Consider the following 13,348-nt stretch of genomic DNA (forward strand, 5'->3'; position numbering starts at 1 on the left):
CATTTGGGTATAGTGACGCCTCACATCAATAATTCATTTAGGTTAATATTTGTTTAGTCACACCCTTCATTCCCGATCTGAGAACGAGAATTAGGTGCAATACTCAGGAATATAAATCAGGCCATTAGGTCATAAAACGAAAGTTTGTGATTTATACACCTGACTCAATGAATATTCTAAATCTATCGTATTTTACTACAAAACAACTTTGTTTAAGTTCACAGAAACATAACGATTAACTAGGCCTGTGAATTTATATCACACTGTAACGTTTCGTTAAATAGTTCCGGCAACAGTTTAATCAATGTATTAAAACAAATCTGAAAAGGTCCTATGACTGTCACAGCCAAACTAATGATGCATGATTCAAACTCGACAAAAATCGACCCATACCCTATTTTTATTCCTTTCTTTTCTCTTTTTTCCTCTTCTCTCCTTTCCTCTCCTCACCCTTCTAGAACATTGACACTTCTATTTAACAAACACACACACACACACACACACACACACACACACACACACACACACACACACACACACATACACACACATACACACACATCACGCACGTGTGTGTGTGTGTGTGTGTGTGTGTGTGTGTGTGTGTGTGTGTGTGTGTGTGTGTGTGTGTGTGTGTGTGTGTGTGTGTGTGTGTATGATGGCATTTCTATGTTCTCTCATTCTCAGATACGGCCAAAAAATAATTGCAGTTTTCCTTCACACCAGCTCGAAGGACCTTTGCATTGGCTGGGACAATGCAGCTATTATCTACAAATCTCACTGTAATTTTACAAGGAAAATGATAGAATAATACTTAATTAAACACTACCGTAACTTCAACACCACAAAAGGAAAAATGGCCTCCGGATTGCATAACTACATTGGCCGTGAACAAATTGCTTCTCATGACAGTGGGACCTGACCTTACGAGCGGTCAATTGGACTCCCCACCACTCCAAGGACATGTCGCTTGAGCCTTCTCTCGTATCTTTTTAGTATTACCTCACATCTGTATATATTCTATGTGCTCTAACCTCCCTCTGTATTTATCCTCTGAAGAGGACCACAGTTAGTGTCCCCAACCCTTAAATCCCCCACTCGGCGCCCGCAAAACATGCCGCCCGTGAGCGGCCCTCTGCAGGTTCCCGCAAAGAAACAAAATTATGTAGTTCCTCGAGAGACAGCCGTGTTCCCCTCTGTATCGACTCCTTGTCCGTCGTGGTCGACTCCCCGTATGTGACGGATAACCCTGTCACTTTTCAAACATCGACCTCTTCTCGTTGAGCCTTTACTAGTACGTCCTGGCAGAGGAACCTCAAAAAGTTACTTTAACTCACAATCACTATCATCGTTGACGACCCTGGCAGTGGACTCCCTGAATGTGACTGGAACCTCCGTCACCTTTCAAATATCGACACTCCTCGTCAAACCTTTAATACACCCTGACAGAGGACTCTCAGAAAGTGATTGTTATTCACAATCACCATCCTACCTTCTCCAATCTTAACTATCGTGTCATAAAGAAAAATATCCTAAAGTGACTGTCACCCTTTGTTGATTTTCGGAAAACAGTGCAGTGAAATTTCAGTTGAAGTGTTATCCTCTCTGCTTCTCACAATTCATTAAAAATATGTCTCTTGTTTATAAACGAAATGTTCAATACAGCTTAGATCTTTAGAATAATTTTAATGAATAAGATTTTATGATAAAATAGAATAAGAAAATGTTTGTGATTTTCCTCCTCCCTCTCACTTGAGAACCTCAAAATGTATCACGTCATTCTAGTTAATTAAGAGAAACATTACAAAAGTAATTAAACCCTTAGAGAGAAACGTGATCAATGGTGATTGGCTGTGTTACGGTTTTTTACACGGATGGGCGGGTACTTCATGGCAGGGCGCGCTCCCGAAAGCAATGCGCTTCGGAAAAAAAAAAAAAAAAAAAAGAGGTAATTTTTTGGTCCCGGTTACGAAGGAGTGTCCCAAAGGAAAGGGTGCAAAAGCATCATGCTCTCCGTAATAGATTAAAAGCGCAACACAAGAAGGAATTGCCTGGCCTTTACGCCACAGCCAGGGCCCCGACATGGGTAAGTGCCGCCCCGGGGGGAGTCGAAAAGTGCCGCCCGCCACCCCCCCCCCACACACGCACCACTACTACCACCACCTTCCACATCAGATGGTCACTAACACGATTCACATGTAACATTCATCCAAAAAACAACGTTGATACACACATCATTCAAACATACAACTCATGATAGATAAATCATGCATTAAAAGTGTATACATTAGGGGGAATTTGCTTTACTTTCTTTTCACCAAAAGTGCCGCCCCCCCAAAAAAAAAAAAAACGTGCCGCCCAGGGGCATTGCCCCCCCCCCCTCTGGCCCTCCCATTGTCGGGGCCCTGGCCACAGCCAAAGAAGCAACAACCAATAATAACAACAACACTTACCCTGACGTCCAGTGTGGCCACGGCTCGGTCGAAGTCCCTGTCTGGACACCACATGAGGTAGTCGCGGCCCTCGGCGGCTAGGTGCAGCGCCGACACACTCTGAAATAGAAGGAGACAATGAAAGTTTGTGGATGAAGAACGATAGAGGTTTGCTGAGATATATCCGATGTTAACGTGTGCATGATCACTTCGGAGCCATTCAACCGCTTCAACAAGTTGATATTCTTAATTGATTTCGCTCTGGGTGATCCCAAATAATTGTCTTCGGCTGAGGAGCAGAAGTGGGGAAAATGGGACTTCAATCGAGACCCCGTTTTTTGTTATTCAGCTCCTCGGTCAATTTTATAATTTTGGGTTTATCAGAAGATGTCCCCGTGTTATGGCTGTGCACCCTACAAATTCTGTTCTCACTAATGTCAGACGGTTCTATTCAACTTGGGATTTCTCATCGAAATAATGGAGTTAAGCGTAAAAGAAGTACATTAGTCAACCAGGCTTCAAAACTAAAAATAATAAACACTGATCTATCGGAATACGTTCTGGCCCTCGTTTAATTATGAGCTGAAGCTTTTACAATATCGATCAAAGGGGCGCTTTCTATATCTAGATTTGTTATCTACTTCAACGAGTGATCCAACAACTGAATAAAACAGTATAACGAACGCCAGATAACACTACCAAACTAAAAAATTACACTTTTTTGATGGAGCGCATGTCTACACTTCGATCTATTACATAATTCATCCATTTACATTTTTACTAGATATTTTCAGAAAATGACATTTTTATATGCAATCAGTACCTGTCCCCTTAGAGTATATTCCTTAACACTCCTGACCTCCCCCAACCCCATCTCTTCAATTTCCCTACGTTTTTATCGTAGGGAATAAGAATGCAGACCTTCCCATGCGGACCATAAAGAGTGACTAAATGGAACGGAGGAGAATACACATAAGAACATAAGAACATAAGAATGAAGGAGACTGCAAGAGACCACAAGGCCTACACTAGGCAGCTCCGTATCCATCATCCCATGTCATCCCCATCCATAAAGTTGTCTAATCGTTTCTTAAAACAACTGATAGTTTCAGCGCTCACTACATGGTTACCAAGTTTATTCCATTCGTCGACCACCCTATTATTAAGCCAATTCTTCCCTATTTCCTTTTTAAATCTAAATATGTCCAGTTTATAACCATTACTGCGAGTCCTGCCCTGTTGTTTTAATATGATGACCTTGTTTGCCTCACCCTTGTTAAAGCCTTTGATCCATGTGAATACAAAGTCCATTCTCTATCCTTCTCATACAAGGAGTTCAGGCAAAAAAGGTTGCAGCACAGTTGAGAACAAAAAGGATTCTGATAGTGAATTTGTCAGATGAAAGATGTATCTATGAACACTTGAGTGAAATTAAACTGAAAAGAAAATGTGAATTTGAATTTGGGAGTGTGGTAAGTGAGAGGGCTCTGTAGGAAAGAGATGTGTGTGTGTGGCTAAACACAAAATACAAGTGAGGGTCATAAAGGAGAATGTGGGTAAAATGAGAATAGATTGGCAGTGTGGGTGTTATTGAGTGTGTATGGGGCCATGGAGGAATATTCTTATCTATTTATTTTTTAATGGGCGTGGATGTGGGACAGATAAAAACAAAAAGCAATCTGATAATAATTTTTGTGAGCGGATGGATGTGTTAGTTTTGAGTGAAATTAAACTTAAAGGAAAATATTATTACAATTTGGGTGTGTAGTAGGTAGGGTTTCGGGAATATTTAGATGATAAATGGGGTAGTAGTGACTCTATTGGTAAGATATGAGAAATGTGTGGTTGAATACAAAATTCAAGGGTCACAAACGATAATCTGGGTAGAATGAGAATTTGTTTGAAGGTATGGTTGTTTGTGTAGGGCTTTGGTAGTGAGGAAAGTGAGGAGAAATACATTTTTTAGGGTGACGTAAGTAAAAGCGTGGAGTTTTGGAAGGTATGTGAAGTGTCTGGAGATAATTGGTACAGCAGGAAATGGGATTCTGAATGAAATAATATGGAAGTTTGGTTTGCCAAGAAGGAACGAATGCAGAGTGGAAATGTTGAAGATGTTTAAGAAAAGGGAGCTGATGACAGCAAATATGCTTAGGGAGAAAGATGACTATGATTTTACATAAGCCAGGATGGTTAGTGGAAAAGTTGCCGAAAAAACATTAATGGGTTGCGTAATGGTGTCCGAGACGATGACAATTAATGGTGTAGCTATGAAAGTGAAAAAAAAAAAATCGCTGGAGATGTTAGATCATCTGGTGGAAGGAAGATTGAGTGTGGATGTAAAGTGAAGAAATAATAGAAGGGAGGGAAGCAGATATGAGTTGAAAGTGAGTTGAATGGGAAGGAGAATATGAGTGAATACCAGGCAGAATTTGTATACGAAACGTAGTAAAAAGGGATGGAGGAAGTGGGAATAGAAAAACCTTTTATGTGGTTCAAGGAAAACGGACCTCTGGTGGCGCAATTGGAAGCGTCCAAGTTCCGTATTTTCCCAGTCGCGGGTTCGAGTCCCGCGCTTCTCTCCAATTCCTATTAGTGACTGTTACTTGTCCCCAGAGTCGAAGTGCATAAAGCAAAGGTAATGGCTTCGGCCGCAGTTACGTGCCTCCTGGTGGAAGTCCTTTGTCTTCTTCAAGGAAAAAGTATCAAATTGTGGATAATAGGGACCTAAAGAAGAAAGGGGAGGGAATTGTAGAATGGAGAAGTGAGTGCAGTAGTGGAGTAAAAGAAGCACACATCCGAGTAATAATTGCAAAGAATAAATATGGAAGCCAAATGGAAGATAAAGCCATGAGTAGAGGCCAACCGCCCATTACCTCGCTAGAGGCCAACCGGCCATTGCCTCACCAGAGGCCAACCGGTCATTGCCTCGCCAGAGGCCAACCGCCTGATCTCTTCGTTGATGCTGGCTATCAGGCTTACACTTTAGACAAATACACACGTTTCCCGAGTCACACAATTCTCTGCTTTCAGAGTTGTGCTCGGAAGAAAAGAGACTCACACAATTCTACACTCGCTCGCTTGCCCACCGCACCACCCATCGGATCTACTCTTTTGACTACGCTCCAGTTATCGCCCTTTACCTCGCTGGAAGCTAACCGCCCATTGACTTGCTTGGGGTTAATCAGCACCGCTCTGCCTCACTTGGGACCAATCAGCACCGCACTACCTCCCTTGGGGGCAATCAGCACCGGCCTGCCCCGTTAGGGGCCAATCTCCTTCGGGAGTACACGCGGAAAGTGAATCCTACTCACTTCTTGTAAAATACATACACACACTTCTCACGAACATAACCACGCCCCAAGTACAAACATCTACACATACTTTTTCTCTGACTAAAATTCACTTCCTTTCTAACTTTCTCTCATACTACATTTTCTCATTTCAGTTTACCTCCCACTAAAGATTTTTTCGTTTTTCAACATTTACTACACGCCTCTTACCATTTTCTCAGATTTTGGTCATTCTAAATACAAGCGTAGGCAGTGGCACGCCTGCCTGTTCCTCTCGAGACACTACCATCAATCGCCCCTTAGTGAATCGCCCATAGGAAAAGCGCTTATTGACAATAGCTCTTTTATACACAACTATCTTTTAATTTTCTTACAGATGTTCTTCCCCTCCCACATAAATCGATCCCGCGTGAGCGGGTGGTCTATCCTAAATAGCCCATAGCCCATTCCTCTGAAGAAACCACTCAGGCAAAACTAGTTAGGAATAAAAAGATTTCCCTCAGCCCATGTTCCATTTACCATCTATCCGATGATAATAATGATAATAATAATGATAATGACAGTAAAGATAATTATAATAATGAAAGATAATGATAATATGATAATGATAAAGATCATTATTATAATGATAATAATGATTATAATACAGTAGTGACAATAATTTCACTCCCATCCACCAACCTTCCCTCCCTCTCATCCTGGTTGCTCGTGCATTTCGCCCATCACCCCGGGTCAGAAGCAATGTAGCAAAGCCACTTCACTTAATCGGCACCCCGCCCCCTCTCCGTCCCCTCATGCAGAAACATTGAAGACGGGGAGAAATTCCGTCGGGCTGCGTCAAAATATGATCCACATATAACCATTTCCTAACTCCACCCATCCCCTACTCACTCCCTTCCATGCATCACAGTATCATCTATACACAGCCATTCTCCATTCACCCCTACCTTCTGTCCTCTCCCATCCTTCCTCAACAGACATTCCTCTCTTTTTAATGCCCTTTTTCACCCCATCCATCCATCTCACCCTCAGTCGCCCCCTCCTGTTCACTCCCTCCACCTCTGCCTTCCACACTTCTTTTACTAATCTTTCTTCACTCATTCTTTCCACGTGTCCAAACCTTCCCAATACTCTTCCATCAACTCCATCTCCCATCTCCTGTTCCACCCCCACTCTCCTCCTCACCTCCTTGTTTCTCACTCTATCCAACCTTGCAACCCCTACCATACTTCTCAGACATTTCATCTCAAACACATTTAAACTTTTCCTATCTTCCTCTTTTCTGTTCCATGTCTCTGCCCCATTCAGTGCTGTCGGTACAATCACCCCTTCATACAATCTCCTCTTAGCATCCATTCCCAAATGTATATTTCTCATTACACTTTTTAATCCTCCAATGCACTTGCTTCTCTCAATCTACCCTTTACTTCCACCTCCACATGCAACCCCAAGTACTTAAAGCTATCCACTTCTTCCAGTCTCCTTTAAGACTCACTTCCAAATTGCTGCCATCCTCTCCCCTTGTACATCTCATCACCTTACATTTACCCACATTTACTTTCAACTTTCTCCTCTCACACACCTTCACAAACTCTGTCAATAAGTCCCTTATTCCCTCCTCTGATCCTGTCTCAAACGCAGAGTCGTCAGCAAACAACAACTGGCTTATCTCCCACTTTTCTCCGTTTTCTTTAACCATCTCCAGTCCCTTGCCCAGTACCCTCGTATTTACCTCTCGCACCACCCCATCCATGTACATATTAAACAACCCTGGCGACATCACACATCCCTGGCGTAGTCCCATCCTTACCCTACACCACTCACTCTCTCCATTTCTAATTATAACACAGGCTCTACTACTCTCGTGAAAACTCTTGACCTCCCTTAACATTTTTCCTCAGATCCCATATATATGCAAAACTTCCTACAGTGACTTCCTGTCCACGCTCTTCCAAATACATAAATGCCCAAAAAACATCCTTACCTTTGCTAAAGCTTTCTCACATATATGTCTTACCACAAAATCTGATCCACGCACCTTTCCTAAACCCACACCGTTCCTCACCAATTACTCTGTTCCTCTAATCCTCTCAATCAACCTACTATAAGCCTTCCAAACTACACTCAACAAACTTATCCCTCTGAAAATACTATAATAATAACAATAATGATAATAATAATAATAATAATGATGATGATGATGATGATGATGATGATGATGATGATGATGATGATGATGATGATGATGATGATGATGATGATGATGATGATGATGATGATGATGATGATGATGATGATGATGATGATGATGATGATGATGATGATGATGATGATGATGATGATGATGATGACAAATACAACAACAACAACAACAACAACAACAACAACAACAACCTCTTTGACATGGCGACGCATTTCATACGAGCTAACACCAAAACATCATATTCATTTCAAAGGACGCCACACTATGAAAGGGGTTAAGGTGTGTTTTCCTAACACATGGCCAGGATCGGGTCCGCCCGTTACGAGGGTGGGTGGGACCAGCGACCTCGAGCTCTGCTCAGGAACTGCCTGAAACGCTCGACTTGGTCACGGCCGAACTCCGGCCCGCACGAAGACCGACACGGAGTCGTACAAGTCGCCGGAGGCTTTAGGACGTCACCAGATGTGTCTTCACGTTGCCTCACCTGGATACAAATCTTCCCGACAGTGTAGCCCACACGCAAGCATACTCAGATGTTTTGTGTTAACTGTGTTCTTGTGGTTATTATCCAAGACTGGAAGAACATATCATGCCGTACCATTAATTGATCATTAAACGTACGAGACTAGAAACAAGCTTGGATGGATGTTTGGAAACACTCGAGATAGAAAAGAATATCACTAAATAGTTGACGTCAACTCCATTCATCATAGCAAATCCGAATAGATGTCTTGACTCACCGTAGGATCAACTTAATACAAATTACATCACAAAAATTGAATAACATGAACTAAATAAAAAATCAAAACCTGGTTCGTGGCATCTCATTTCACACCTTCAAGTGACGATGACCTTACAATGGGGGTTTGCCCGTTGAAGCTGAATGATCCATGACATCACAGTAGCCAATGACGAAAAAGAATAACAAGTGATAATATTTTGACGAGCTCCTGAACATATTCAAAATAACACTTGGACAAAATGTAGTGGCACATTTGTAAATAATAATCACGAAGAACCCACAGTCGGAATAAAATGAAACTTAGAAGAAAGTACAACTTCTATATTTCGGCTAATAGCTATAGCCCTCTTCAGCTATAGCTATTAGCCGAAGTATAGAAGTTATACTTTCTTCTAAGTTTCCTTTTATTGCGACTGTGGGTTCTTCGTGAATAATATTCAAAATAACTTCCTGTGTGTGTGTGTGTGTGTGTGTGTGTGTGTGTGTGTGTGTGTGTGTGTGTGTGTGTGTGTGTGTGTGTGTGTGTGTGTGTGTGTGTGTGTGTGTGTGTTTACCTAGTTTACCTAGATGTATTATACGGAAAGGGGATCTATGCTCATGTGTGTGTGTATGTGTGTGTGTGTGTGTGTGTGTGTGTGTGTGTGTGTGTGTGTGTGTGTGTGTGTGTGTGTGTGTGTGTGTGTGTGTGTGTGTGTGTGTGTGTGTGTGTGTGTGTGCGTGTGTGTGTTCGTGAATATGCGTGTATGTGTGTGGGTGTGTGTATCTACCTAATTATATTTAACCTAATTGTGGTGCACAGTAAAAACCAACGGTAATGAGGTTTTGTCTCTTACTCTCAAGTTCCATACCTGGTTACAAATTCACATATGGTTCCAACTTGGAAAATATCTCCTTATTCTACAGTTATCATAATTTTATTTCCAGGGTCACCACCAAGCCGAGGTACAACTTTGCATTTCTTCTTTCGTAATGTTATTATTATTTTTTTTTTTTTTCACGAGAACAATGTTTAAAACAAATATTTTATCTCCAAAGCAGTTTTTCAGGGACTTTTTGACGAAAATATTTGTCTTCTACTAATCTGTATTCTAAAATACAGCATACAGCGCCATCTTTTGGTATCACTTCTGATGACGTGATGATGTATACCAACTCAAGCCATCTCAATTGACAATGTCGTCCTGTAGCGAAACAGACGATTCCTTCAGCAATATTGCTATTTTTTCATCGTCTCTTGAGAGTAGTTTCGACTCCTTAAATGTCTCTGACAACAGACAAGATGTGGGGATAGACGGCATAGCTATGGGCAATCGATTTGAACCTAAATATCTCTGAAGAAGTTTTCATATTAATGCTTACCTGTGTGCATGTTGGCTCTGAAATGGTGTCATTGGCCACTCAAAAAAGCAAGGGTAGTATACGTGACGGATTCAATATTGTTGCAGTGTGCTTGTACACAAAATACTGTGCTGCATCACGATCACACTACGCCTCTTGGACGCCACAAAAGATTTGTAAACAATGATTTCTACAACGCAATACTGAATTATGATGATTTGTTAATACTAGATAAAGCTAATTATTCTTTGCACTACAAGTTAGATAAATGATTCTAGATTGTTAACACTGTATAAAAACAAAAACTTCACTACAAGCATCGCTAAGAACTAACCAATTCGTTCCAGCAAATGACAAAGTGTGTTTTGCATTTATTTCTTTACTGTACGCCGTATCTTCTGTCTTCTTTTGTTTCATTTTTCTTATGTAATTTCTTTGTTATTCACTTATAACTTCTCCTGGTTTTATTTTTCTAAGCTTATTTATCTGATACATTTAATAAAAAAATCCAAAAATATCGCTTATCATTTGTTTTGCATAATGCTTTTAAAAAGGCGTTTTAGTAGTAAGAGAATCTAATCATTTAGCTCCCCGTATATGTTCTGTAAATGAATTGTATCACTGTTGCTGAGTGGTTATCATAAGCTTTCTTTTTCTGCCTTTCTAAGTTCTATATGTTATATACATATTATTATCATTCTCTGCCTCTTTTCTCCTATTCTTTTCACAATCGTGCATTTTTATTGGTAGCTCTTTCTTCATTTTTGTAATTCTTAAATTTGATATTAAACAGCCTGTGGCACTCGACAAGATCACAAGTCATCAAATACAATGACGATGCATAAAGAATGAATATAGTCTATGACGTCACTGCGAAGCAGATGGCGCCACGGGTAGATTGTATGGGAATGGCTGAAGTAGACGACGTTTTGGGTTTTGGATCAATAATTTCACATTCCAATAAATAAAAAAAACGAAAGAGTTTTTGTGTGATTTATTTAGCTATTATTGACTTTAGTAAGTACTAAAAACATATTCCAGTAAGATTAGACAACTTAAATTGTACGATTCCAGCTTGAGCTAAATCGCCGTCTGATCTCTTCTAAGTATCCATACATTTGCACATACCTTGGACATTCATTTTCCTTTTCGATTTGATTTCATGATCAAAGCTCTCCTATCCCTTACTATGAGATCTCCTTTGTCATGAGATCTCCTATGTCAGTGTTGTTTATCTCCTTTAATGACCTGAACACTGTAATCAAGTTACCTCTTTCTCTTCGATCTTTCAATGTTGGTAGACCCAGTGGTTTTAATCTCTCCTCGTATGGCTCACCTGCCAAGCTGGAGACTAGTTTGGTTACTGCACTCTGTATCTTTTCGATTTTATTCATCTTTCACTTTGTGTAGGGTCCACCCCTCCGAAGTATAAACTGGACAAATTTAGATTTAAGAAGGAAATAGGCAAAAATTGGTTTACTAATAGGGTGTTCGATGAATGGAATACACTTAGTAACCATGTAGTAAGCGCTGAAACTATCAGTTGTTTTAAAAGACGATTAGACAACTTTATGGATGGGGATGACAGGTGCTGATGGATATTGAGCTGCCTAGTGTAGGCCTTATGGTCTCTTGTACATACATACATATACCAAGGCTTCTTCCCCCTTCCAAGGGAGGTAGCCAAAAAGGGAAAGGCATAAAAACACTCCCACCCATTTCATCCCTAAATACACTCCACACCCCTCCCACCCTTCCTCTCATCTGAGCACCTCCTGGATGACGGGTCATCCCTGCACCCTGCCCACCGCCCTGGGTCAGAAGCAGTGTCGCAAGACACAGTACATCCACAGCGAGGCCGCTTCATTTAATCGGCGACCCCCCCTCTCCGTCCCCCCATTGCATATAAGGCGAGGACGGGGAGAAATCCCTTCGGGCTGCGTCAAAATTTACTCACACATACTACCCCACCCCCCACTTCCCCGCCCATACCTCCTCATGCAGTCACAACATCATCCATATACAACCATTCTCCACTCACCTCTGTCTTCCGTCCTCTCCCTTCCTTCCTCAACAGACATTCCCCTCTTCCCCAAAGCCCCCTTCACCCCATCCATCCACCTCATCCTAGAACGTCCCCTCATGTTCACTCCCTCCACATCTGCCTTCCATACCTCTTTTACTAGTCTTTCTTCACTCATTCTTTCCATGTGTCCAAACCATCCTAATATTCTTTCATCAACCCTATCTCCCAAATCCTTTTTCACCCCTGTTCTCCTCCTCACCTCCTCATTTCTCACTCTATCTAGCCTAGTAACCCCCACCATACTTCTCAGACACCTCATCTCAAACACATTCAAACTCCTTCTCTCTTCTTCTCTTATGTTCCACGTTTCTGCCCCATACAGTGCTGTTGGCACAATCACTCCTTCATACAGTCTCCTCTTCGCATCCATTCCCAAATGTCTATTCCTCATTACACTCTTTAAACCACCAAGGCATTTACTCGCTTCTCTCAATCTACATTCTACCTCCACCTTCACTCCACCTTTTCCTGCTACACACTTGCACCCAAGTATCTAAAACTATCCACTTCCTCCAGTCGCTCTCCCTTAATGTTCACTTCCAGTCTACTGCCACTTTCACCCCTTGTACATCTCATCACCTTACTTTTACCCACATTTATCTTTAGCTTTCTTCTATCACATACTCTCCCCAAACTCTGCCACCAGCTTCCTCAATCCCTCCTCTGACCCTGCCACAAGCGCAGTGTCGTCCGCAAACAACAGCTGGCTCACCTCCCACTTTTCTCCATTTTCTTTAACCATCTCCAATCCCTGACTCACTACCCTAGCATTCACCTCTCGCACCACCCCATCCATGTATAAGTTGAACAGCCAGGGCGACATAACGCATCCTTGACGAAGTCCCATCTTTACTTCAAACCACTCACTCTCTCCATTTCTAATCCTAACACATGCTCTACTACTCTCATAAAAACTCTTGACAGCTCCCAAAAGCTTTCCTCCTATCCCATAAATCTGCATAACCTCCCACAGTGCCTTTCTGTCTACCCTATCATAAGCCTTTTCCAGATCCATGAAAGCCCAAAAAACATCCTTCCCCTTTCCTATAGCTTTCTCACATATCTGTCTTACCACAAAGATCTGATCTACACAACCTCTACCCGTCCTAAATCCACACTGTTCCTCACCAATTACTCCCTCTGTTCCTCTCCTAATCCTCTCAATTAAGATCCTCCCATAAGCCTTCCCTACTACACTCAACAGGCTAATCCCTCTGAAATTACTACATTCACACTTGTCCCCTTTTCCCTTTGTAA

The 13,348-nt window shown here is 41.6% G+C and overlaps 1 protein-coding gene across 1 annotated transcript in view; it reads right to left on the bottom strand.

Annotated features, from left to right (window-relative positions):
• The window catches only part of LOC143038846 (uncharacterized), an 863,754-nt gene that overhangs the window by 408,016 nt on the left and 442,390 nt on the right, over positions 1-13,348 (bottom strand). The window contains exon 3 of the mRNA XM_076208469.1: positions 2,454-2,552. Coding sequence (XP_076064584.1) covers positions 2,454-2,552 — 99 coding nt within the window. The remainder of the gene's footprint in view (positions 1-2,453; positions 2,553-13,348) is intronic.

The sequence above is a fragment of the Oratosquilla oratoria genome, chromosome 25, assembly GCF_046742065.1.
Source record: "Oratosquilla oratoria isolate Oo_2021 chromosome 25, ASM4674206v1, whole genome shotgun sequence".
NCBI lineage: Eukaryota > Metazoa > Arthropoda > Malacostraca > Stomatopoda > Squillidae > Oratosquilla > Oratosquilla oratoria.